Here is a 27,300-nt window from a genome sequence, read left to right on the forward strand (position 1 = left end):
TGGTTATAAAATAAACCCACATAAGTCATCAGCATTCTTATATATCACTAACAAAATCCAACAGTCAGAGTTACAAAGAGAAATTCCATTTAAAGTAACTACTGATAATATAAAATATTTAGGAATCTATCTGCCAAGGGAAAATCAGAAACTTTATGAGCAAAATTACAGACCACTTTTCACACAAATTAAGTCTGATCTAACCAATTGGAAAAATATTAAATGCTCTTGGATAGGGCGAGCAAATATAATAAAGATGACAATATTACCTAAACTAATCTATTTATTTAGCGCTATACCAATCAGACTCCCAAAAACTATTTTAATGACCTAGAAAAATAACAACAAAGTTCATATGGAAAAACAAAGGTCAAGAATTTCAAGGAATTAATGAAAAAAAATCAAATGAAGGTGGCTTAGCTGTACCAGATCTAAAATTATATTGTAGAGCAGCAGTTACCAAAACTATTTGGTATTGCTAAGGAATAGATTAGTTGATCAGTGGAATAGATTAGGTTCAAGGGATAAAACAGTCAACAAATATAGCAACCTAGTCTTTGACAAACCCAAAGATCCCAGCTTTTGGGATAAGAACTTACTGTTTGATAAAATTGCTGGGAAAATTGGAAACTAATATGGCAGAAACTAGGCATTGATCCATACTTAACGCCGTACACCAAGAAAAGGTCAAAATGGGTTCATGACCTAGGCATAAAGAATGAAATCATTAATAAATTAGAGGAACATAGGATAGTTTACCTCTCAGACCTGTGGAAGGGAAGGTCTTTATGACCAAAAGCAGAACTAGAATCATTACTGATCACAAAATAGAAAATTTTGATTATACCAAACTGAAAAGTTTTTGTACAAACAAAAACTATTGCAGACAAGATTAGAAGGAAGCAATAAACTGGGAAAATATTTTTACAGTCAAAGGTTCTGATAAAGGCCTCATTTCCAAAATATATAGAGAATTAACTCTAATTTATAAAAAATCAAGCCATTCTCAATTGAAAAATGGTCAAAGGATATGAACAGACAGTTCTCAGATGAAGAAATTGAAACTATTTCTAGTCATATGAAAAGATGCTCCAAGTCATTATTAATCAGAGAAATGCAAATTAAGACAACTCTAAGATACCACTACACACCTGTCAGATTGGCTAAGATGACAGGAAAAAATAATGATGATTGTTGAGGGATGCGGGAAAACTGGGACATTGATTCATTGTTGGTGGAGTTGTGAACGAATCCAACCATTTTGGAGAGTAGTTTGGAACTATGCTCAAAAGTTATCAAACTGTGCATACCCTTTGATCCAGCAGTGTTACTACTGGGATTATATCCCAAAGAGATTATAAAGAAGGGAAAGGGACCTGTATGTGCACGAATGTTTGTGGCAGCCCTTTTTGTAGTGGCTAGAAACTGGAAACTGAATGGATGTCCATCAGTTGGAGAATGGCTGAACAAATTGTGGTATATGAAAATTATGGAATATTACTGTTCTGTAAGAAATGACCAACAGGATGATTTCAGAAAGGCCTGGAGAGACTTACACGAACTGATGCTGAGTGAAATGAGCAGGACCAGGAGATCATTATATACTTCAACAACAATACTAGATGATGACCAGTTCTGATGGATCAGGCCATCCTCAGCAACAAGATCAACCAAATCATTTCTAATGGAGCAGTAATGAACTGAACCAGCTATACCCAGAAAAAGAACTCTGGGAGATGACTAAAAACCATTACATTGAATTCCCAATCCCTATATTTATGCACACCTGCATTTTTGATTTCCTTCACAAGCTAATTGTACAATATTTCAGAGTCTGATTCTTTTTGTACAGCAAAATAATGTTTTGGTCATGTATACTTATTGTGTATCTAAGTTATATTTTAATATATTTAACATCTACTGGTCATCCTGCCATTTAGGGAGGGGTAGAGGTAAGAGGTGAAAAATTGGAACAAGAGGTTTGGCAATTGTTAATGCTGTAAAGTTACCCATGTATATATCCTGTAAATAAAAGGCTATTAAATAAAAAAAAAAAAAAAAAGAAATTTTTATCTCTCGGTATATAGGTATATAAAGCAAGTATGAAAACCAAACATGTTCTGATAATAAATTGTAAAATTGCAACCCACATATTCAGTTGAGATCATGACGCACAGTTTAAGAAACTTTGAGCTAAGTAATCTGGGACAAGCCAAAACCTCTCCAGTTTAGTTTATTCATCAGTACAATGAGTGTCATTGTGAGGATCAAATAAGATAACATTTATAAAGTGTTATATAAATGCTATTTTAAATATCTTCTATAGAGATCTCATTTGCCTCCAATTCATCCTTCATATCCTGGTGCCAGCCTCTACTAAAAATATCCAGAGATTCATTGGGAGAATAGAGATGAAATTCCTTTACCTCCCATTCAAGATCCTCCAGTGTGATGCTTCCCTATCTTCCTCATCTAATTTTATCTTCAGCCATTCTAGACTTGCTGAGAGGGCCATGGTTAGCTTTGTGTTTGCCAACATGCTTCAGCATCTTGCAAATGCATTTGTTTTCACTTCAATTTGCTCTTGTTCCTACTCTTCCCTCCTCTTTACCAGATTCCTCATCATCCTATACAACCCAATTCTAGTGCCAGTCCCTTCAGGAACTGACCTTCCTCCTCAGAACTCATTCAGGACTCTCTAATATGCTTGTTGGGAGACCAGTGGTTTTTTTTTTTTTTTCTTTTTTTTGCTGGTCTGATTGCAAAATAAAGACAAGGAAACAGACCAAAGGTCACCAGTCCTGTAGTATGCAAGCCAACCCTAATGATTTGCATGGGACAAGTCATGGGTCACCCATTGCACAGTCAGGAAGAGTCTCTTCACCACAGTTTTATCAGCTTCTTTGCAATTGAGCCAAATAGAGGCAGAAATGATTTACCCGAGCCAAGGGGCATGCAAGGAATTTCAAGGATTTTTTTTTTAAATCCCAATTCTGGTAAGGGTTGAATCTAGAAGATCTTTCAAAAGTGGTGGGAGTAGAGCCAATGATTGACAAACTCTAGATAAAGGTAGGAAGTGACAAGAAAAAAAGAAAAAAGGCAGAGTTGGGTAATTCCAGAAGGTCCACGTTTGTTCACTTGAAAGACAGAGCCCTCTTTACATTCATTCTGAACAGTTCAAGACAATTATACCATTGAGAGCACTTTTAATGGAATATAATGCTTTACAGCTCCCTCTCTTGGTATCATTCTCCATAGGATTGTAAACTTTTAACGATTTTCCGCATTAATTTCCCAGTACCTAGGACAGTGATATGTGTGCATAGAATATATTTATGGCATTATTTTATAAGAGGCAAATTGAGGACCTATCTTGATAGGTACTGAGATATTACCTTGTCAGCCAAGGTCTGTATAGTAAAAATCTATGGTTTTTCCAGTAGTCATATATGGCATTGAGAATTGGATTGTCAAGGAAACTGAATATCATAGAATTAAGATGCCAGTCTTTTTGTGGTGGCAAAGAATTGGAAATTAAGGGGATGCATCTCAATTGGGGAATGACTGGATAAGTTGTGGTATATAAATGCAATTAAATACTACTGTGCTATGGGAAATGATGAGCAGGCAAATTTCAGAAAAACCTGGGAAGACTTACATGAACTCATGCTGAGTGAAATGAGCAGAACCAAGAGAACATTGTACACAGTCATGGCAGATTATGTGATGATTAACTATAATAGACTTAGCTCTTCTCAATAATATAGTGATCCAAGACAAATCCAAAAGACTTGTGATATAAAATGCCATCCACATCTGGAAAAAGAATATGGAGTCTGAACAGAGATTGAAACAAACTATTTTTACTTGATTTTTTTTTCTTTCTTGTGGTTTTTCCCTTTTGTTCTGATTCTTTATTCATAACATGACTAATATGGAAATATGTTTAGCATGATTGTACAGAGATAGCTTATGATAGATTGCTTACTGTTTTGGGGAGGGGGGAGGTAAGGTAGTAAGGGAGAAAAATTTCTACTCAAAAATTTCTACAAAAATGAATGTTAAAAACTATCTTTACATATAATTGGGAAAAATAAAATACTGTTTAAAATGGGGAGGGTTTATCCTATAAATGGATCCACTTCCATTATTGGCTTTTACTAACTACCCTTTGATGTGACTTGGGGTTGTATGCTTTTTGAATTGAGCAGAGTTTGGGTTTTCTTTAAAAATATATTAATCTAGATTGAGCTTTTGCTTCATGATTTAAGAATTCATGATTAAATTGATGTATCACAAGATTACAAAAAATAAAATAATTGTAGTGTCAGAGAAGACTTTTGAGAGTCCCATGGACAGCAAGGAGATCAAATCAGTCAATACTTAATCAACTCAGAGTATTCCCTGAAAGGTCAAATACTGAAGCTGAAGCTTAAATATTTTGGTTATTATTATTATTATTTTGCTGAGGCAATTGGTGTTAAGAGACTTTCCCAGGGTCACACAGGTAGGAAGTGTTAAGTGTCTGAGATCAAATTTGAACTCAGGTCCTCCTGACTTCAGGGCTGGTGCTCTGTCCACTGCACCAACTAATTGCCTCAATTGAGAAGATGGGACTCATTGGAAAAGACCCTCTTACTGGGAAAGATTGAAAATAAAGGGAGAAGGGGAGTAGAGGATGAGATGGGTAGATAGCATCATGGAAGTGACATACATGAGCATGATCAGATTTCAGGAGACAGTGGAGGATAGAAAGGCTTGGTGTGTATGGTCCATGGGGTTAAGAAGAACTAAACATGACTGAACAACAACCCAATAAGAGATAGGCTTTTTATTAATCCAGAGTGAGTATAATCTGAAAGATTTTTATCTTGGAGAGTCAAGGTAGTTGAATACAATAGAGTGAAACTGAATTTAAGGTAAAGTGCCTATGTACATCTCTTAAGGATTTAAGAAAATTAATAGCTTTTTTATTTTCAAAATATATGCAAAGATAGTTTTCAACATTTACCCTTTCAAAACCTTGTGTTCCAAAATTTTCTCCCTCCTTTCTCCCCACCTCTCTCTCCTAGAGAGCAAGTTATCAAATATAGATTAAACATGTGCAATTCTTCTAAACATATTTCTACATTTATCATGCTACAAAATCAGATCAAAACAGGAAAAAAATGAGGGAAAAAAACAACAAAAAAATGGTGAAAATACGATCTTGTGATCCACATTCAATCCCCATAGTCCTCTTTCTGGATGCAGATGGCTCTCTCCATCACAAATGTCTATTGAAATTGGTCTGAATCTCCTTATTGTTGAAGAGTGACACATCCATCAGAAGTGATGATCATATAATCTTGATATTATATATGGTGTTCCTTTGGCTGTTTTCACTTCACTAGCATTAGTTCACGTAAGTCTCTCTAGCCCTTTCTGAAATCATCCTGCTGATCATTTCTTACAGAACAATAATATTTGTGGATAATTTTCAATATTCACTCTTACAAAATCTTGTGTTCTAAATTCCCCCCCCCCCTTTCCGTACCTCTCCCCGTAGATGGCAAGTAATCCAATATAGGTTAAACATATGCAATTCATCTGTACATATTTCCACAAATATCATGCTACACAAGAAAAATCAGATCAAAAAGGAAAAAAATGAGAAAGAAAAAAATGCAAGTAAATAACAAAAAGAGTGAAAATTCTGTGTTTTGGTTCATATTCAGTCCTCTCCCTGGGTGACAATGGCTTTCTTCATTCCAAGACCATTGGAACTGATCTGAATCATCTCATTGTTGAAGAGAGCCATGACCATCAGAATTGATCATTCTATAATTTTGCTGTTGCTGTGTAAAAGGATCTCCTGTTTCTGCTCATTTTACTCAGCATCAATTCATGTAAGTCTCTTCAGGACTCTTTGAAATCTTCCTGCTGATCATTTCTTATAAAACAATAATATTGAGGAATGGCTGATCAAATTGTGATATATGAATGTAATGGCATACTATTGTTCTATAAGAAATGATGAGCAGTTGATTAAAAACAACAACAGCAGCAACAACAAAAAACCGAAAAAACTTACATGAACTGATGTTGAGTGAAATGAGCAGGACCAGGAGAACATTGTACACAGAAACAGCAATATTGTTCAGATGATTAATTTTGATAGACTTTGTTCTTCTCAGCAGTATAATGATTTAAGACAATTTAAAAAGGCTCATGATGGGAAATATCTACATTCAGAGAAAGGAAAATGGAATCTGAATGCATATTGAGGCATACTTTTTCATTTTTGTTGTTTTTTCTTTCTTGTGTTATTTTTTTTCCCTTTTGTTCCGATTCTATTTTTACAACATGACTAATGTGGAAATGTTTTTTGTTTGTTGTTTTTAAACTGCCTCCTTTAGATTGTAAGTTTCTTGAGGGGAGGATTGTATTTTGCCTCTGTATATCCCTAGGGCTTAGCACAGTCCCTGGTGGGCTTAATGGTTAATTCTGTCTAGGACAGAAAAAGATCAATAGTGAAACTGTTCTGTTCCAAGGGCACTCTGGGACATGAGAATCACTTGGTAAGGAGAAGGAATTTGATTTTCAATGTCAAGCCAGAATTGGCTTCCTTTCCTTTTTCTGTCCTTGTATATTTAAATTTATCAAATAAGATTAACGTATGTTCAGTACTTTGCAAGCCTTCACGTTCTCTATAACTACTTGTTGTTAATCATTGAATAAACATTTACTATTTGCCTATGTGCCAGGCACTATTAATTCTACTTATCATTATTATTCCTTTTGGACTTCCACAAGGGAGAGAGGGCAGTGGTTGAAGCTGAGGAGGCCAGAGCTATGAGTGACCCTGATCCTGGAATAAGGCTAGAGTTAAGAGCCTTAAAGAAAAAGAATCCTAAATTACTGCAATTATTGTTTTTTGAGAATCCAATTGGATAGATGAGCAGAAAAGGGGAGATTGATTTTTTGTATTATGTCCCTCACCTTCTCCTTTTTATAGGTCATGATCCAGATTTGGGGTATAGTTCTCTTCCAATTTTTTCCCCTGCAAGCTGCAATTGTGTAAGGCCATAAATTTTCCACCACCATCTCTGCCTCCCTCACATGTGGAGATTTGAGTGGGTATGCTGGAGGAGATTTAGGAATTGATTGACGGTAGATGTTTCCATAAAGAAGAGCTTGTTTTGGTATTTTCACCTTTTTTTGTTGTTTGCTTGCTTGCTTTTTTTTTTTCTCATTTCCCTCCTTTTGATCTGATTTTTCTTGTGCAGCATGAAAAAAGTGGAAATATGTTTAGAAGAATTACACAATTTTACCTACATTGGAGTTTTGTCTAGGGGAAGGGGAAGGTGGAAAGGGAAGGAGAAAAATTTGAACACAAGATTTTTGCAAGGGTGATAGTTGAAAATTATCTTTGCATGTATTTTGAAAAATAAAAGATTATTCTAAAAAAAGAAGTGCTTGTTTATTCAATAAACTGTTATGACAATACTAATAGCTAGCATTTATTTATTGTTTTGAGGTTTGCATAGCATTTATGTATTTACATTTGATCCTCAACCCTTTGAGGTAGGTATTTTACAAATAAATAAACTGAGGTTGAGAGAGAGTAAGTGACTTGCCTAGGTTTACAGAGCGAGTCAATGTCTGAGGTTGCATTCGAACTCTGGTCTTCCTCACCCCAAGTGCCTTCTAGCTGCCTTCTAGCTAATTGAATTTGTGAATGGAACCAAGAGAATATGAATAGCTTGGTTGTAGGGGAAGTAGCATAAATACCTTCATGTGCCCTCTAGTGGCTAGTGGGGCTATTTCAGCTTTTTGGGAAGGCTGTCTCAGGGCAAAGAACCTGTGAAAGTCTGAAATAGAACGCCAGCTGATAGGTGATCCAGACACTGCATTCCCTTGCTGGATAACTAATACAGTGACATGCTGTCTTACTATAGGCTTACAGAGTGCATCAATGGGGCTATACAAGTGGGCTGTTTGTTTACATGTCAGGCATCGTATTCGCCTCCCACAGAATTTTGCACATTGTTGGTACTTAACAAATGTCTATTGAACGAACAAGTCCTATTTACCTCAGGCTTCACATTTCTCCTATTGGCAGGCTATTATTTAGAATAATAACTAAGGGGAAATCACTTTTTTTAGAATATATTTTAAGATTTTAATTTCAGATGCATGATCTCAAAAGTAGAGCTTTTAAAAAAATTAATCACTTAGGTCTTGATTACATGAAAATACCTTAAATAGAATAAAATTTCCACTTATCTCAAAAAATCTTCTATAATGACTTTTAAAATATTTTTATACAAACATCCTTATGAACCTGATGGGATTTTTAAAAGTTGCATCTCAAGGCATCCACTTGAACATAATACTTTATGTTAAATGTTCTGATTTTTCCACTTGAAGTTCACATTAAATTTCAAGGTGGGGGCCTTCCTTTACTCTCTGTGGTAAAAAATTTGGAAATCACTTTTGTCCACACTCAAATCTTTCATTTCTAAATAGATTGATCACATACACAGATGTAATCACATACACATAACCCTAATCCTAATTAGATAGCCAGGGCTTAAGGGAAACAGACATCAGACCTAAAAGAAGTTTCCCTGAATCTGTGCATTTGTTCTCCTACTTCCCTAGCACTTTGTGTCATTAAGAGAGAAGTTAAAAGTTTTTCCCATTGAGTTGACTAATGCAGCAGCTATACACAGAGTGACCTCTGTGATGTCAAAGTGATGGGAAACTCAGAGAGTTCATAGGATCATAATTACTGAGAGATCTTAGGTATCATTTATTCAAATGTTTGCATTTTACAGAGGGAAAAGTTGAGGTCCAAAGTAGGCAGTGATTGTCTGAGGTTAGGATTAGAGTTAGGATTTAAACATTATTTAGATACTCCAGATTTTTTTTGAAAGAAACTTGCCTCAAACATTTTGTCATAATTGTTCACTGCTTTTCCTATCATTTATTCTGTTCTCTCTCTTCTTTCACCCTGTCCTTCCTCAAAAGTATTTTACTTCTGATTTCCCTGTCCCCCAATCCACCCTACCTTTTATCCTTTCCCCTAATCCCTTTCCCTCCTACTTTCCTGTAAGGTAAACCCAATTGAGCAAGTATGTTATTCTCTTTTTGAGTTAATTCTGATGAGAGTAAAGTTCACTCACTTCCCTTTCCTTCCCTATTTACCACTTCCTCTTCCCTTCCACTGTAAAAACTTTTTCTTGCCTTTTTTATAGCAGATAATTTGCCCCAGTCTACCTCTCCCATTCTCCTAATAAACTTCTCTCTCACTCCTTAATTTTATTTTTTTTTAAGATATCGTCTCTTGGAAAGGGACCCACATTTGTAAAAATGTTTGTGGCAGCCCTTTCTGTAGTGGCAAGAAACTGGAAACTGAGTGGATGCCCATCAATTGGAAAATGGCTGAATAAGTTATGGTATATGATTGTTACAGAATATTAATCTGTAAGAAATGACCCGCAAGATGATTTCAGAAAGGCCTGGAGAGACTTTCATGAATTGATGCTGAGTGAAATGAGCAGGACCAGGAGTATATTATACACGGCAACAAGATTATATGATGATCAATCTGATGCACGTGGCTCTTGTCAACAATGAGATGATTCTGACCAGTCTTGTGATGAAGAAAGTCATCTGCACCCAGAGGGAGTACAATGGGGACTGAATGTGGACTACAACATAGTACATGCATTCTTTTTGTTTGTTGTTTACATTTTGTTTTCTTTCTCATTTTTTTTCCTTTTTGATCTGATTTTTCTTGTGCAGCATATTTGCAGAAATATGCATAAAGGAATTGCACATGTTTAACATATATTGGATCACTTGCTGACTGGGGGAGGGGATGGGGGAAGGAAGGGAAAAAATTAGAACACAGGGTTTTGTTGGGGTGAATGTTGAAAATTGTCCGCTTGAAAGTCCTCTATTTCACTTAATACCCTTTTTTTCTCTCAAAAAGAGAAAACACAGTTTTGCTGAGTAGGTGATTTTTGAAAACCAGTTTTTTCCCTTTTCACCACATCCCTCCCACTGACTTCCCTCACCAAAGACATGAGAAACTCAGTGTTAAAAGAGCATTAAAAATCAAGGAGAGGTTTACAGAGTCTCTTGTTTATTCTTATTTCTGGCTTCCTAATGACACCTGATATTGGAGAAAAACCTACCCTTTCTCTTGTCCACCCTCTTCCCCTTCCCTTTCTTGTGTTTTCAGGGTCTCTGGCCCCTTGAGTCCTTCAGGTCTCAGGGTGTTCTGCTTGGAGGTACCTCTGTGACAGGCTGTTTAGGTCTCAGGACTCTGCCTGTGGCAGGAAATCTCTTCAGCTTTATCCTCTGATGACTGCTCTGACATCTCCTCTAGCACAATGTGTGCGACACAGAGGCCTCGAATGCTTCGGAAAGGGCTGGGCCGGCAAGAGGACCTGAACGGGGGAAGTGGTGGCCGGCCTCGGGCAAAGGGACCAAAGTACTCGGCAGCAAAGGTTACCACGTTAGAAGGCTGGCGGAGCAACAGGAAGAGTAAGAAGTCTGAGATGAGGGTCTGGGCCTCTGGGTGATGGCGCATGTAAGTGGTATGGCTGGCCTGGAGCTCCTCCTGGGGGAAGAACATACATTTAAACAGAACATCATCTGGTTCAATCTCATTTTAGAGATGAGGAAATGACCTTCAGTCAAATGGTTAAAGCTTTGATTTGAACCCAAAGTCAAATTCAGAGCCAAAGTGAAAAGTCTTCAAAGTTTGACTGCAGTCTCCTTCTATGCTAAAGGAAAAATTGGGCCCCTTTCCCCATTTTTGGTGTTTTGGGCTATTATCAATCTTAACTATTTCGTTATTTTGCTTCCTCTTCGGCGGACTATTTTATTTATTTGTTTGTTATTTATTTTTTGAGAGGCAATTGGGGTTATGTGCCCAAGGCCACACAGGATTATTAAGTGTTGAGGGCGTATTTGGACTCAAGTTCTCGACTCCAAAGTTGCTGCCTTATCCACTTCTCCATCTAACTGCTTCCCACCCCACAATTAAAATACTCTTGGGATGAGAATCAAATGTTTTCATAGACTCACTGAGAATGGAGGGGTGCTCTAGAAATCCTAGCTCCTAGGCCCCCTCCTCTGCCTTTTAGGATCCTCTCTGGGGACCCCACAGGATCTTGCCTCTTGACCATCAGATTCTCTTACCTTCCGATCCCGGTAAATGGCAGAGAGCTGAAGATCCTCTTCCCAATCCAGGTGTTTCTTTTCAAACACTAGTTTGGATTCAGGCTCATCTGGGCAGGAGGAAGAAAGAGGTGGAAGTGAAGAGGAGAAAGATTAGAAAGTTGGAAACCTCCTTCTGGCCTTCCACCTCCCCTCCCATCTGGCCCGATGGGACACAAAGAAACAAGAAGAGGGGATGTAGGAGACTCATTACAAAGCAAGTTTGGACCTCAATTTTAGGATCCCTTTGAGTATATATGCTGTGTGCCAAACTCAAAGGCATCAGCTGTTCCAACTTGCCAGATCTAAAGCAAGACTGGACCTTAGAGATTATCCAATAAAAATTCCTTATTTACAAATAATAGGATCCTAGATAACAATAATAATGATGATTAGGAGGAGGATACTTAATATTTTTGAGTGTAAGGTTTGCTAATGTTAACTCATTTGATCTTCACAGCTCTGTGAATTAAATGCTATGGGGGGGGGGGCTTGTTTTTAATACAAACCATTCTCAATTGATACTTAAATGCTATTATTATTCCTGTTTTACAGGTGAGGAAAACTGAGACACAGAAACACACAGGGCAAAAAAATTGTCCAGTCACGCAGCTAGAAAATGTCTGAGGCCATATTTGAATACTGAGTCTTCCTCACTCCTGGCCCAGTGCTAAATCCATTCTGTCACCCACCTGGCTTGTTAATAGGGATAATAATAAGGGGCAGCAAAGGCAATAGAAAGCACAGTCAGGAAGACCCGAGTTCAAATTTGACCTCCGACACTTAATACTTACTAACTGGGGAAGTCACTTAATTCCAGCTACCTCCTCCAAATAATAATAATAAACAGCTGGGTACTACCATAATGCATGGAGTGCACTGAAGTCAAGAAATCCTGAGTTCAAATATTACTCAGCACTAACTGTGTGACTCTGGGCAAATCACTTAATCCAGTTTCCCTCAGTTTCCTAATTTGTAAAATGAAATGGAGAAGGAATAGTAAACCAGCCCAGTATCTTTGCCAAGAAAACTCCAAATAGGGATCATGAAGAGTTGGAAATGAGTGAACAATAGGTGGTTAATGTGGAAGCCAAATGGGATACTATGTAAAACACTCTTTAAATATTATAATGCTACATAAATGCCAGATGATATTATTGTTATTAGATCAAGAAACTGAGGTCCTTGAGGTCTATGCAAGGATATAGCCATTCCTAAAGTGGTCTTACAGGTAGTAAGTGGGAAAGCCAGATTTCAAACCTAGACCTGGTTCAAAATTCACTCTTCTTTTCCATAATATCCTGATGCCTCAGATTTGCAGAATGAATGGAACTGCTACCCCTTTCTGGAAGGCCTCGGGAAGTTATTCCCACCTTTCCTATTTTAACTAGCTTCTCTATCCCCAGTTGTCACTCCATAAAGGTGGACACTATCTAGGAGGGTCTAGGAAGGATGTTTTAGCCTGGCTTTAATAATAAAGCCTTTATGATTTCAGAAAGGCCTGGAAAGACTTACACGAACTGATGCTGAGTGAAATGAGCAGGACCAGGAGATCATTATATACTTCAACAATAATACTATATGATGACCAGTTCTGATGGACCTGGCCATCCTCAGCAACGAGATCAACCAAATCATTTCCAATGGAGCAGTAATGAACTGAACCAGCTACGCCCAGAGAAAGAACTCTGGGTGATGACTAAAAACCATTACATTGAACTCCCAATCCCTATATTTATGCCCACCTGCATTTTTGATTTCCCTCACAAGCTAATTGTACAATATTTCAGAGTCTGATTCTTTTTGTACAGCAAAATAACTGTTTGGTCATGTATACTTATTGTGTATCTAATTTATATTTTAATGTACTTAACATCTACTGGTCATCCTGCCATCTGGGGGAGGGGATGGGGGGTAAGAGGTGAAAAATTGGAACAAGAGGTTTGGCAATTGTTAATGCTGTAAAGTTACCCATACCTATAACCTATAAATAAAAGGCTATTAAATAAATAATAATAATAATAATAAAGCCTTTATCAGGCCAAGTTTGTGTCCTGATTTTTGGCCTAGAAAAACTCTAGGGTATGATTTCCCTGCTTGATTTGGCTCCCTACTTACCCTCCTCTCTTATTATGGGCATCTTGTTGATGATGCAGCAGAAGGGGGAACCCACCTGGATTCTCTTGGCCAGGTGCCTAAGGGAGAAGAGGAGAAGGGTTTTTATGAAGCACCAAGAGTGACAAAAGTGGGGTGTGAGGAGGTTTGGATTCAATTCTCCCCTCTCTTCTTCTAGTCTGGTCATTAGAAATATCTATTCATTCCCCACCCTGATGCAGACTACTCAAACAGACTCAGGATCATTTGAACCTCCCACTGACTCTCAAATTCATTTATCATCATCTATAGTGCACTATCATCTATACTCCTGTACTTCCATATCTACCATGGAAACTCAGTTCATGTGAAAAAGATCTTGGGGTCTCAGTGGAATACAAGATCAACATTAATAATCAGTGTGAGAAAGAACTGATAGCCTACTATGCAGATTGAACCATATTTCTTATGTATACCAACAACCATATTGTTGATGACAATTTAAGTATAATTTATATCAGGTTGCTTGCCTTCTCAAGGAGGGGACAAGGAAGGGAAGTAGGAAAAAATTTGGAACTCAAAATTTTAAAAAATAAGTGTTAAAAATTTTTGCTGATATGTAATTGAGAAAAAAATAAAAATTAAATGAAAAAAATTTGTATGATGAAGCAGCCAGACAGCTAATGAGAATCTTGCATGCATCAAGAAAGGAACAGTGTCCCGTATAAGGCAGGTATTTCTCTATTTTGTTTTGTACAAGACACTATTCCTCTATTCTTCCTCTAGTCTGACTACATGTGAAGTATCATATTCAATTTTAAGCATCATGTTTTAGTAAAGCCCAGAAGGCAACAGGTATGGTGGGTGAGGGACCAGGAGATAGACTATACCAAATGAAGAAATATGGATATTAAAGCCTGAAAAAGAGAAGACCTTCATTCACTCATCGCCTCTACTTCCTTACATCCGTCCAGACCCTCATACCTATTACTAGCCATCAGCCATAACCTTTCACCTTTCACTCAGTAAACTTGCTCACCCGTCAGGTAACAGGTAGTACTGCCATGTCATGGGGATGTCTTCGTTGGAATGCATTGTCTGTTCTACCACCATTGCTTCAGCCTTCTCAGAGCCGAATTGAATGGTTTGAAAGCCCAGGGCTTCCTAAGGGAGGTGGGGATGGAGAGACAAGCAGCCATGTATCAGGCACTCCCCTCCCTTCCTCAAGTTTGACCCTCTCCTTCTTCTACCTACCCCTGAATACCACTTTTTTTTGTAAGTGTCTCAATACTCCTCAAACAAGCTGAACCTATTTTTTTCCTGCCACAAAGGTGGAATGAGAATACAGTGATTGTATTTTCTCCCATTTCTTCAGTTCTTTCCTCCTGCCTGCCATTTTTTTTCTTGAATGGTACCCAGCTCCAACCTCCTGGACTCTGACTCAATGTTCTCTATCCCTTAGCAACTCTCCTTCAGCACCATGGATAACTTCCCAACTCATCCCTCTCTCCTAAGTCCACCAGAACCCCTTTTCTCTGGCCTCCCCCCAGCTCACTCCCAGCTACATAGCCCCTCACATAGGTGGAATGGCAGAGCTTTCCTTCTTCATCAAGGGTCAGGAATTTGGCATTGAGGGGAACCTTCCGTCGCCATCCCATCACTCTTAGCAGGACCAGGTTGGCAGACTCTGAGATGAACCCATCCATCATACTCAGACTGAACGACATCTTTTCCGTCTTTATATCCTGCTCAAGATGTTATATGGGTTAGAATTCCTAGTGGCAAGGAGAGGGAATGGGAGTAGCTAAAACCTTAGGGCAGTAGGGCTCAAGGATGAGTCTTTAGTCCAGCACCTCCTGCCTTACTACATACCCAGACCAATCATTCAAAAAGGTGATCAATGATGCCTTCCCTCTAGTTGAGGGTCCCTACTCACCTCACCTTCCTTGAGGATCCTAGTCACCAGCATGTCTTCCTGCTCCATCAATAATGTAGTCTTCCTGTCAATAGGCAGGGGTAGGAACTGCCAAATTTAAGACAAATAGAGGACATAGGAACAAGGTGATAAGGAGCCAAAGGCATAATCTCTCAAAGAAAGAGGGGGGGTTCTTGGGGCACCTGAGCTTGGGTGCACTTCACCATTGTGGTAAATTTCTAGGCTTAGGGTGGGGATATGTGAAGGCTAAATTGACCCCATGGGTTACAGTGTGATGTAATTGGGAATGAGAAGAGGGAGGCAAAAACCACTCTTTGATCTTTTGAACTCTTCATCTATGAGAGTTTTATGCTGTTTAGGGGATATAGCTTAAATTGGGGAGAAGGGGAGATTTAAGAAATTAAAGAATTCTGGGGTACCTGGGAATATAACAACTCATATTTACATGTTTAAGTTTGACATTATGCCTTTCTCACACCATCCTGGGGAGGTAGGAACTATAAAATTAGCATTTCTATTTTATTTACTAAGAAATTTAGGATGAAAATCAGAGTGACAAAGTCACTTGCCTATGATCACAGCCAGGAAGTACCTGGGTCTCCTCACTTTACATCCATGTCCCTCAGCCAGTCCCAGGTCTACCCACCTTACCCCAAATTTCCACATTTTCCTATAGTGGGCAGTTTCTGTCATTAAGCCAAAGTCAAGGATCTATGATGATGAGGGAGGGGAAAGACATGAGGAGAAATGTAGGTCCTGACACCTTAATGAATTCATGATGGTGCTGCTCATATGTTGCCAAATTCCAGGAGAGATAACCTGAAAGGAAAGCAAGACAGAGACCTGATGTACAAGGAGATATGAGATAGAACTTAGTTGTGTGAGAGATGGAGGAGAAGGGTGGGGAGGTTGTTTGTAAGGGAGCTTTGAGACTATGAGATTTGGGCCCCAGATTAGAAGAACCAGATTGATTCTAGCCTCCAAGAGACTTCTGGAGTGCTGAGGGCTGTTTCCAATGTGAATGTTTGGAGATCCCCTAACACTGTTAGGAGAACCCTTGCCCAGTGCAGCTTTGACGGGTTTCACCTGCCTCACCTCCACACCATTGCTAATAAAACAATGGGGAAGAGAGGCAGTTAGATGGCACACTGGATGGTCAGTGAAATCAGGGGACCTGAGTTCAATCCCAGGCTCAAGACTTAATTAGCTGTGTGATCATGACCAAGTCACTTAACCCCATTACCTCAAAAACAAACAATAAAGCAATGGGGAAGAGCTGTGTGATCCTGGTAATTCCAATTGCCTCGAAAACAAACAGTAAAGCAATGGGGAAGAGATTCTGAGCCAAGAAGTGAGGTGCTACAAGGATGGATTAACAGAGTTGTGGTACAAGGGAGAGGTCCAGAATCCGAAGTCTTACCTGAGATAGAAGTCCCACAGGGGATTTCCTCCAGCTGACCTCGGCTCGTGGCATGCACTAGGGCACTGAGCATCAGGTCCCCCTCAGAGTTCTGGTAATAGGCTTGCTGTACGTCCAGAGTATATTCCCCTAGAGTCTGGTTAGTCTCAGATATCATGTTCAGAGTCTCGGAAAAATAGAGCAATTGAATTTCTTCTTTACCTATGGGCAAGAGAGGCAAGGCAAATGGGAACCATAAAAAGCTCCAGACTTCAGCACCTCTGTTCTGCACCCCTCTCCCAACCTAAATCCATCCCTCCAAAGGCCCATAATTTTTCAAGAGCTTCTGCTAGTGTCCACCATTCAAACTAGAGATAATTGTCCCCTTTGGTTCAGAAAAGTTAACTGAGGCTGGGTGAGAGGAAGGAACAGGATTACCTGGTTTCCCACATAAAACTTTAGAAATCATCTAATAAAAAATTGCATGTTTAACCTATGTTGGATTGCTTGATGTCCATGGGAGGAAGGAGAGAAGAGGGAAGGAGAAAAATTTGGAACATAAGGTTTTGCAAAGGTAAATGCTGAAAACCATCTGTGCATGTATTTGGAAAAATAAAAAGCTGTTTTAAAAAAATCATAAAGTAGGGGCAAGTTGATAGCCTAGTGCAGTGGTTCTCAAAGTGAGGTGTAGTGAATCCTGGAGAGTCTCTGAAATCCTTTCAGAGGGTCTACAAATTCAAAATTAGGTTTTTTTCTATTTATGATAAATATCTATGATGTAACCCATATAAACAAAAACTCTTTGGACACATTCTCAATTGTTGTTAATACCATAAAGATACTGAGAAAAAGAGTTTGAGAACCATTGGCCTAGTGGATGTAGCACTGGCTCTGGAGTCAGGAGGACCTGAGTTCAAATGTGACCTCAGACATTCAACACTAGCTGTATGAACCTGAGCAAGTCAATTAATCCAAGTTACCTCATTAAAAAAAATTAGAAATCATCTAAGAGAAAGGAGGTCTTGAGAGGGGGGGGGGGGGGGGGGGGGGGGGGGGGGGGGGTGTCAGTGGTTCCTGGATAAATTTCTGGTCTATCAAATTGAGTGGGACTGGAGGGAGATTACATCTTTTTTTAAACTATCCTTTAATTAAAATTGAGTATTTATCAATTATTTTATTTATTTTTGCTGAGGCAATTGGGGCTAAATGACTTTCCCAGGGACAAACAGCTAGGAAGCGTCTGAGCAGGTTTGAACTTAGATCCTCTTGGCTCCAGGGCTGGTGCTCTATCCACTGCGCCACCTAGCAGCCCCAAATTTAATCATTTAAAAAAGATTATTCTGAGAAGTGATCCACAGACTCCACTACAACCAAAGGGGTGTGTAATATACACACCAAAAAAGTGTGAGAACCTCTGTTCTTCTAGAATCCCAGCTGGAAAGGATGTGGGAGGTTGAATCCCCCACCCCCACTTCGGACAACACAGGATTATAAGGTCTCCAAGTGCCCCAGCCCTTGAGAGAGAGGTCAATGGTTCCTGGATAAATTTCTGGTCTATCAAATTGAGTGGGATTGGAGGGGGAATTACATCTTTTTTTTAAAACTATCCTTTAATTAAAATTGAGTATTTATTCAATTATTTTATTTTATTTATTTTTGCTGAGGAGCGCTCACTGATTGAAGATAGAAATTGCAAGGCTGCATAATTGGCTTCAGGCGCGGGCAACTGTGGTTCCTCGGACACCTCCGGCTCCGGACTTTTGGCGCCTGCGGGCAGAGTTTAGTCAGACAGGTGGGAAGGAGGGTGACGGTACAGGTGATGCAGGTCCAGAAAGGGGAGGGGGCTGGGGACAATTCCTAGCACCCGCCCCGTTCGAACCCCCGGGATTCTCGAGGTGGGCTCAGGACGAGGTGGGGAAATCCCCTCTCTGAGGAGGCTGATTCATTAACCCCCCGAAACGCAGCCCCCTTACCTCTGCCCTTCATGCTGCCGGTCCTCCAGAATGTATCTACTGGTCCCCATGGCAACCGACAGCCAGCTGCCTCTTAAAGGAGCCATCACCCATTTTCACCTTACTTTTTCTTCCTTTCTAACACAACCCCCAAATTCACCTCGGAGGGAAGCTGTGTGGGCTGGGTTATTAACGCTTCCATTGACCAAGCTGATTCATCCTGAATGGTTGACCCTCCTTGTCTGCAGTGTGTGTGTGAGAATGGAGAGGATATAAACCAACCCAAACCAAAAAGCATTCATTAAGTACTTAAATTGTGGAAGAAACTGTCTTGGGTGTCTGAGATTCGAAGAGAAACACAAACCCAATCCTAGTCCTCCAAGAGTTTACTGAGAAACACTGAATGATGGATATAATTTCAGGAGAGAGCGGAGTCTCCAAAACAAAGGGGAATCGCTCAGTTAACAAGCATTTAAGTGCCTACTTTGGGCCAGGAACTGTGCTAAGTACTGGGCATACAAATATAGAAGTGACGTCTCTCTCTACCTTAAGGATTTTACAAACTAGCTGAGAGAGACAATGTTTATACACATACAGTTAAATACAAGGTAGATAGTTGTAAGGTCGTTTTAAAAGGAAGGCACTGGGAGCTAGCGTGAGATCAGAAAAGGTTTCCTGTTGGATCTTTGAAGGGAGGCTGAGAACTTTTTTTAAAATCGATTTTTATTGATATCTTTGTTTTTATATTGCCTAAATGTCTTTGGCTCCTCTGATCACCCTTCCCAGAGAATATTACCTTATAATAGTTTTTTTTTTTTTAAAGAGAAAAAAATTCAGTAAAGCTAATCAATACATTGAAACATTCTCAAGAATCTTATCTCTGCATAGAATGAGAGAGGGGTATCCCAGCATATTTCTTTTTTGGTCTCTTTAATGCTCTTTCTTTCTCTCTCTCTCTCTCTCTCTCTCTCTCTCTCTCTCTCTCTCTCTCTCTTTCTTTCTTTCTCTTTCTTTTTTTCTTTTCTTTCTTTCTTTCTTTCTTTCTTTCTTTCTTTCTTTCTTTCTTTCTTTCTTTCTTTCTTTCTTTCTTTCTTTCTTTCTTTCTTTCTTTCTTTCTTTCTTTCTTCTTTTCTTCCTTCCTTCCTTCCTTCCTTCCTTCCTTCCTTCCTTCCTTCCTTCCTTCCTTCCTTCCTTCCTTCCTTCCTTCCTTCCTTCCTTCCTTCCTTCCTTCCTTCCTTCCTTCTTCTTTATCCTTTCTTTCTTTCTTTCTTCTCTTTCTTCTTTCTTTCTTTCTTTCTTCTTTCTCTTTCTTTCTTTCTTTCTTTCTTTCTTTCTTTCTTTCTTTCTTTCTTTCTTTCTTTCTTTCTTTCTTTCTTTCTTTCTTTCTTTCTTTCGCAATCGGGGTTATATGATTTGCCCAGGGTCACACAAATAAGAAGTATTAAGTGTCTGAGGTCAAATTGGAACTCAGGTCCTCTTCAGGACTGATCCACTGCTGCCACCTAGCTGTCTCTATTGTACTTTTACAAATTCCATTTCTGTAATCCTGTGGCGCTGTTCTTGCAAGTTCTTGTAACTGTGTATATTGTTTTCCTGGTTCTGCATGTATTATTTTACATAACTTCATGTAAACTTTTGGTTCTATTGCACATGTTTAACATATGGATTACTTGCCATCTGGAAGGGGGTAGGAAGAAGGGAGGGAGAAAAAAATTGGAACACAATTTTGCAAGGGTGAATGTTGAAAACTATGCATATGTTTTGAAAAGAAAAAACCTTATTAAAAAAAATTTTGGTTCTAAAAGGTTGAAGGGAGCAGAGAATGTCGAAGACAAGAATAAAGTGTCGAAATCAGGGAACAACCAAGTAGGTTGGTTTAATTGAAATACAAAAGGCATTATCAATTGGAAAATGGCAGAACAAGTTGTAGCGTATGATTGTGAATAACTGTACTATTGTGTTATAAGGATGGTTTAAAAAAAAAACCTGGGAAGATCTATATGTCCTGATGCAAAACAAAGTGAGCAGAATCAGAACATTGTACACAATAACGATGCTGTAACAATGATCAACTCTGAAAGACTTACTCTTCCAAGACAATTCCAAAGGACCCATGATGAAAAATGTTCTTCACCATCAGAGAGAAATCTGACAAAATACGAGTGCAGATTGAAGCATATTTTTTTCACTTCATGTTTCTTGCTTTTTATTGTTGTTGCTTACAACATGGATAATACAGAAAAATTTTTTGCATGCCTTCATGCCTTCACAAGTATAATTGATCTATTGCTTACTTTCTCAATGGGTGAGGGAGGGGGCAGGAGGAGGGAGAAAGTTTGGAACTCAAAAAATTTTTTTAAGAATATTAAAAATAAATAATTTTAAAAACACAAAGGGCATGGAAAAAACATGTATAACAAAACTGGAAAAGTTTACTGGAGCCAGACTCTAAAGAGTTTTAAATATCAGTCTGAAGAGTTTGTATGTGATCTTAGAGGCAAGAAGGTAATTAAGCAAGGGAGTGATGAGATCAGACTTGTACTTTAGGAAGAATATTTTGGCAGCTATATGGAACATGCATTGAAAAAAATAAAAATTAGAAACTGGGGGGGCATAATAAAGAGTCTAGTACAATAATCTTAGCAAAAGTGACATATGGGCTTGAATTAAGGAGGTGGCTGGGGAAGAGAAGGGACAGATAATTGCTACAAGTCTCTACCAGCTCTGAGAGTTTTATAAATTCTGTAAAAATAATAACTAGGGGGCCCACCCCTGTAGGGGGACCACTGAATGTCTCTGTGTCTCAGTTTCTCTATTCACCAAATAAATTCTTCATATTCCATCATTTTATTTGTAAGGACAGCCCTTCTTTCACTTGAAAGCAGCCTTGCTGATGTCTCAAGATGACTGCCCACTAGGGGTCATTGCCCTACTAGCTTCAGAAGAGGTTCAGTCCCCCACTTCCCACCCGCATCCCCCAGCCCCAACTTTGGCTGTAATCTACCCCATGGAAGCATCAGGTGGCATTCCTCTCCTCCCCCAAAATCCTCCACCCTAAGACATACATGTCACATTTCATTTTGCTTCTTTCCCTTATTTCTCCCATCCACTAGCCTAATCCCATTTACTCCTTACCCTGTCTAAATACCATTACAATACACAACCCAAAAAAGTAAAACAAGTAGTGATTCTTTCAGTCAATATTCAACAAGATCATAAGTCACTAACCTTTCCGGAGGAAAATATTGTTCTCCCCTTAATATTCTTATAACTTAAATATATATGTGTATATATATATATATATATATATATATACACACACACACATATATACATATCTATATATCTCTATCTATATTTAATTTAAAACATTGAACCAAGACAATTCCAAAAGACTCGTGATAGAAAGAAAAAGAACTTTGGAGTTTAAATTCTATTTTCACTTTTTGTTTGCTTTTGTTGACTTTTCCCTTTTCCTCCTTCTTCTTTTACAACATGACTAACATGGAAATAAAAAACAAAAACAAAAACAATAAAAATCACTACAACAAACCACACTTGCAAAGTATTTACTTTAAATTCATGAATTCAGGTGATAAAATATCATGATAATTTTTTAGTCACAAAAATTCTTTATTTTTTTTACCTACTTTTTGTTTATAGTTAATACTTACATAGTTTCAGCTCCCCACTCCCACAAACATTTTCTTTTTTTGCTTTGCTTTGTCAATTTTATAAGTAGTGTTCTATTACATTAATACATCACAATTTTTTTAGTGATTCCCTTGTTGGGCATTTAGGTTGTTTCCAGGACTGGTGTGTCAGTGTGTGTGTATGTGTGTGTTTATTCATAAGATGTTTTGAAATTATTTGGTCACACAGATCTTTTTTGGATTTGATGACACTTAAAGGGTACATTCTTGATAAAGGAATTTTTAAGACAAGACTAAAATGAGTTTTGGGGTAACTTTAAAAGTTTACTATCACATCTCTAAAACGTTTCAACAAGTTTGTAACTCCACTAATACTGAATGAGTATGATACCAAATTGTGTTTCTGTTAATAATCAAATTGAAGAATACCTTAATTCTAATTCTGACTCTAAATCTACTTGTATATATGTTTGTATGGAAAATGTCATCTGCATCCAGAAAGAACTATGGAGACTGAATGCAGATCAACACACGAGGCATTTATTTATTTATTTATCAGGTGACTTGATTTTTTTCCCCCACAAACTTTTTATTTTTAATTTTTTTTACAGATTATACAGGTACATTCTTTTTTTTTTAATATTTCCATATGAGGCATGTTGATAGAATTATCAGAACAAAAGGGGAAAACCACAAGGAAGAAAAAAAACAGAAGAAAAATAAAAAGCAAAATACCTTTCATTCTGATTTTTCTCTCCCAACATGACTCATTTGGAAATATGTAACAAATGAATGTACATGTAGAACTGTAAAAAAAAAAAAAATTAAATTAAAAAATAAATGATCATCGACTAATGACATCTTTCCATAAATGTCATAGGCAGTCCCTCCAAATATGTTCACAACCTTCTGGAATTCTTGATATTCTATATGAAGCATGTTATGAGTTTCCATTATAGAGACTTAAAGGAATTTTGAAAAAGAAAGAACAACTATTGATGCAAAAAAAAATATAGAGAGACTTTAATTAGGGATACATTAATTCACAAGGGAGGGCTTGTAGTTTAACACGATACAAGTGGGGAAATAAAGAAACACAGGGCAGAAAGGTGCAATTGGATCACAGTACACAATTAGATCACAGGGCAAAAAACCAACTGGCACCCAGAAGAGAAGGAGAGTAACACAGGTTCTAGTACAATGATCTTAGGTTGTGGCAAAAAGGGGATCCAGAAAGAGGCACCCTCCTGACTGAAGTTATTCCTCTTGTATTGGGTACACCTGGGACTGTCTCACACAACAAGGTTGCTCTAGTTGGGGGAAGAGAGACAAGGTCAAACTCTTTAGCATGTTGTCTCTGAATCCCCGACTCAGGCTGGTAAGCTTCAATTGGCAAGAAAGTTCTGAGTTTATAACAAGGAAAATTTCAGATATAAGAGGTTATAGAGAAGGGGCAGAAAGATCTTCCTGTCTATAGCAGACAATCTGTCATAAGAAGGAGAAGAAGTTTGTCTGGATAAACACAGCTCAGGTGAACCATTTCAACGCTTTTCAACAATATTGTTTCAAACAATAATGACTTATTATTCTGGAGATCTAAATAAAAGTAACTGTGCTAACCTAAACTTTAAAAGCTAGACAGTTTAGGAAAATGGAAACCTGCCACTCTGTTTGCATTCCATTCCTCAAAATTATTATCACTTCAGACTTGCCATTGATCCTGCTATAATCCTATGTAAGCAAAGGAGAGTTGATTGGTAATTCTCTCAAATAAACAAAACCAAAAACAAACCATTAAAAAACCAAAAACCATCAGGAAGATTCTGAAACACACAGTTAATTCTCAAGATTATTCCAGTTGCAAGTGGTCATCTACATTGGGAAAAGGAACATCTTCTTGGGGAACTCATTATACCAACGAAACAAGAGGTCCAGTTTAAAAAAAAAAAAAAGGAAGGGCTGAAGAGGTCCAATAATTGATTTCCAATTAGAAGGGTTATTTCATATTCCAGATATTTTCCATCAAAACTAAAGATAGGAGCAAATAGAATGAGAGTACAGCAAGAAGGATTTAGGTTAGTTAGAGATGAAGACTTTCATGAATAAGAAGCAGGAGACAATGCAACAGGAAACTCAGAGGTCTCTCGGAAGGAGAGGCTCCCAGGCTGAACAGAGGCAAAGAGGTTCGTCATCAAGACTTCTAGAGGCTCCCAATGCTGAAATATGTGACACCTAAAAGAATAAGCAGGTCCCTATTTTTAAGAACTTCAGCAATACCTCTCTGGGGTTTGGGGTTTGTAGTCAAGCAATATGGTCTTTAAAAGCAATATTTTCTTTTTACAAATTGGGAATAGTGGTGAAGCAAGAAGTACAGTCAAAGGAAGAAGAGCATCTGAAGAGAAAAGGGATGCTCTCTCACCTTTCTGTTTTGTGTTGGTCCTACAAAAAGGAGCCTTCTAGATGTTGAACCCAAGGAAACCAGTGGACAAAGGGGTTTTGGTTTTGAAGGCGGGGGGAGGGGGGGAGTTGTTCTGTGAGAAGTGAAGCTAGACAGACATTGAACATCACTACCTTTTCCAAAAGAAATCCACTAGCGGATCCCCTTGAAGGACTTTATTTCAAATTCCCTAGAGGAAGGGTGTGAAGAAAGGGATTAGAGAGAACTAGATTTAAGTCTCAGTGGCCCTCCTCTCAATCTGATCCTCTTCCTCTTGCCTTGTCTGCTACTGGCCTCTATTTGGGATTTCAGTGGGAAAAAGCAACACTGGACAGCCAGAATTTGGATGGATGGAGGCTTCTAGTGGTGGAGGTCAGAGGGCAGGCAAGGCTCAAGATAAGACTGACCCAGAAGACCTCAACCATCCAGTTTCCTTCTAAGCTCCCAACCTCCCTTCAAGGAAACCCCAGGACTCAGGTGGGTAAGCAGGAGGAGATGAAGGAGAAGGAATATTCTTCACTTCCTTTCTCTTTTTTTCTCTCCATTCATAAACCCCATCATTTGTAACCAATCCCCTTCCCCTTGAAATCTCACTTTCCATCCATATACTCTTTTTGAAGTCCACCGTGAAGTCGATGATTTTTTTCTGCTCCTTCCTCTGTCAGAGTGAGGGGAAGAGAGGCAATATTGGGGAGGGCAAATGTGCTAATGATAGGAAAAGAGGGGAGTGGAGAATTAAAAGGGCCCCCACCAAATAGGGGTCTCATTTGCCCTTGTGCTGATCTTTGCGCCTCCGAAGTTCTTCAAGGAGTCGCGCTCTGGAGGGGCCAGCGTCCCCTCCAGGGCCAGGAAGGGGTCCCAAAGCCTCCTGAAGAGCAAGACAGTGGGTCCTCAGGAATGGATTGTATGTCTTCTCCTCTCCAATGGTTGATGGACACTGTGGGGAGTGAAGCAATAGAAAGCATTAGCACGCAGGGGGTAAGGAAGAATCTGGGGCTTGGAGCTGGGGAGCCCAGAGCTTCCAAATTTAATTGTAATTATACTCATTATGCCAAATCACCAAATGTCATACCTGTATAAGAATCCCTCTATAGCATATCTAAGTGGTCAGCCAACTTTTGCTTACAGAACTCTAAAAGGGAGCCACCTGCTACCTCTGGGGACACTCCATTCTTCTTCTGGATCAATCATATTGTTAAGTTTTTCATGACAGTTTTTCATGACATCAAGCCTCATTGAAATTTCCACTAATCGCTCCCAGGTTTGCCTTCTCAGCACATCCAATCTAATTTCTCTTCTACCTGAAAGGCCTTCAAATACCTGAAAACAGCAATCAAGTCCCCGCCTTCTCAGCTGCCATATTGAGTTATTTATTAGATTACAATCTACACAACAGCAAAGCTTTTTCAAATAAATTGTGGCTATCTAGCCATACCTTCCCTATCTTGTATTTGTGGAATTAATTTTTTGTACCCAAGGAAAAGAGTTTACTTTTATCTCTCCTATATTGCATTTGATTAATTTTGAACCAGTGTTTCAACTGTTGAACTTTTCTTGAATTCTGACTCTCTCATCCAGGACTTTAGTATTCCCTCCTAGTTTTGTATCAGCCGCACATTTATGTTGTCATATAAATCATTGAGAAAGATGGCTACTGGCCCAAAAGGAGATTCTTGCACTCCAGAACTCTCTCCAAATTGTCATCAACTCATTAACTACTTTTTGTTTCTGACCATTGACCTTTTTAAAAATTTACATAGTTTATGCTAGCTAAATCTTATAAGATCTCATAAGGTCGCTATCTTCTAAGAATGGCTTGAGGCTATTTAATTTTTTTTTTTGCTAAAATCTAGGAAAACCACACAGCCAGCATTCCCTTGATCTAGGAATCTAGGAATTTGTCAAGAAAGGAAATGAGGTCTACCCAGACCTTTTCTTAATGAGACCATCCTGGATCACAGTGATGACCAATTTCTAGGTAGTCAATAACCATTCCTTTAATAATGTGCTCTTGAATTTTGCCAGGAATAAAATTCCAGCTCACTGACCTATAATTGCACATTCGATTGTGTTTCCTTTTATGAAAATCAGGATATTTTCCCTTCTCCAATTTTGGAGTACTTTTGCTTTTCAAAATTTTTCAGAGATTACTGGCAATGGCTCCTAAATCTTATCTGCCAGTTCTCTTAATACTTGAACGATAAAGGTCATATGAGGCTGCTCACTGAGTCCAAGGATAGTGAAGTGTTCTCTTTCTATCCTTCTACTTAAAAAAGACTTGTGTGGGCTCGTCTGAGATATCAAAGTAATTGGAAAGAATATAGCATAATAATCCTCTTCAGTAGACTGTAAGCTACAGTGTCTTTAGGGTTTGTATAATTTTTATCCTTTTATGACCAGTGCCTGGCAAAAAAGTGGAAGTGCTTAATGGCTTAATAATTATTTGTTGAATATATTGGATTACTTTTTGTCTAGGGGAGGGGCTCAGAAGGGAGGGAGAAAATTTTGGAATATAAGGTTTTGCCAGGGTGCATGCTGAAAACTCTGTATTTTGAAAATAAAAAGCTATTATTTAAAAAAAATAAAAATAAATATTTGTTGAAGTAATTAAG

General features: G+C 38.4%; 2 protein-coding genes across 3 annotated transcripts in view; both read right to left on the bottom strand.

Moving 5' to 3' along the window:
* Positions 1-10,114: 10,114 nt before the first annotated feature.
* On the bottom strand, positions 10,115-18,697 carry CATIP (ciliogenesis associated TTC17 interacting protein). Its single transcript, XM_031958061.1, has 10 exons — positions 18,620-18,697; positions 18,321-18,413; positions 16,668-16,868; positions 16,011-16,066; positions 15,248-15,334; positions 14,889-15,056; positions 14,351-14,475; positions 13,336-13,412; positions 11,200-11,288; positions 10,115-10,615 (listed from the first exon to the last, which is right to left on the bottom strand). The coding sequence occupies exons 1-10, from the start codon at positions 18,630-18,632 to the stop codon at positions 10,304-10,306; spliced, it is 1,221 nt and encodes a 406-aa protein (XP_031813921.1). The 5' UTR covers positions 18,633-18,697; the 3' UTR covers positions 10,115-10,303.
* A 4,549-nt stretch (positions 18,698-23,246) lies between these two features.
* The window catches only part of LOC100920897 (PNKD metallo-beta-lactamase domain containing), a 29,500-nt gene continuing 25,446 nt past the window's right edge, over positions 23,247-27,300 (bottom strand). For both annotated transcript variants that reach the window (XM_012546371.3, XM_031958063.1), the window contains exon 9: positions 23,247-25,625. In XM_012546371.3, coding sequence (XP_012401825.2) covers positions 25,452-25,625 — 174 coding nt within the window. In that variant the 3' untranslated portion in view covers positions 23,247-25,451. The remainder of the gene's footprint in view (positions 25,626-27,300) is intronic.

The sequence above is a fragment of the Sarcophilus harrisii genome, chromosome 3 (genome assembly GCF_902635505.1).
Source record: "Sarcophilus harrisii chromosome 3, mSarHar1.11, whole genome shotgun sequence".
Classification (NCBI taxonomy): domain Eukaryota; kingdom Metazoa; phylum Chordata; class Mammalia; order Dasyuromorphia; family Dasyuridae; genus Sarcophilus; species Sarcophilus harrisii.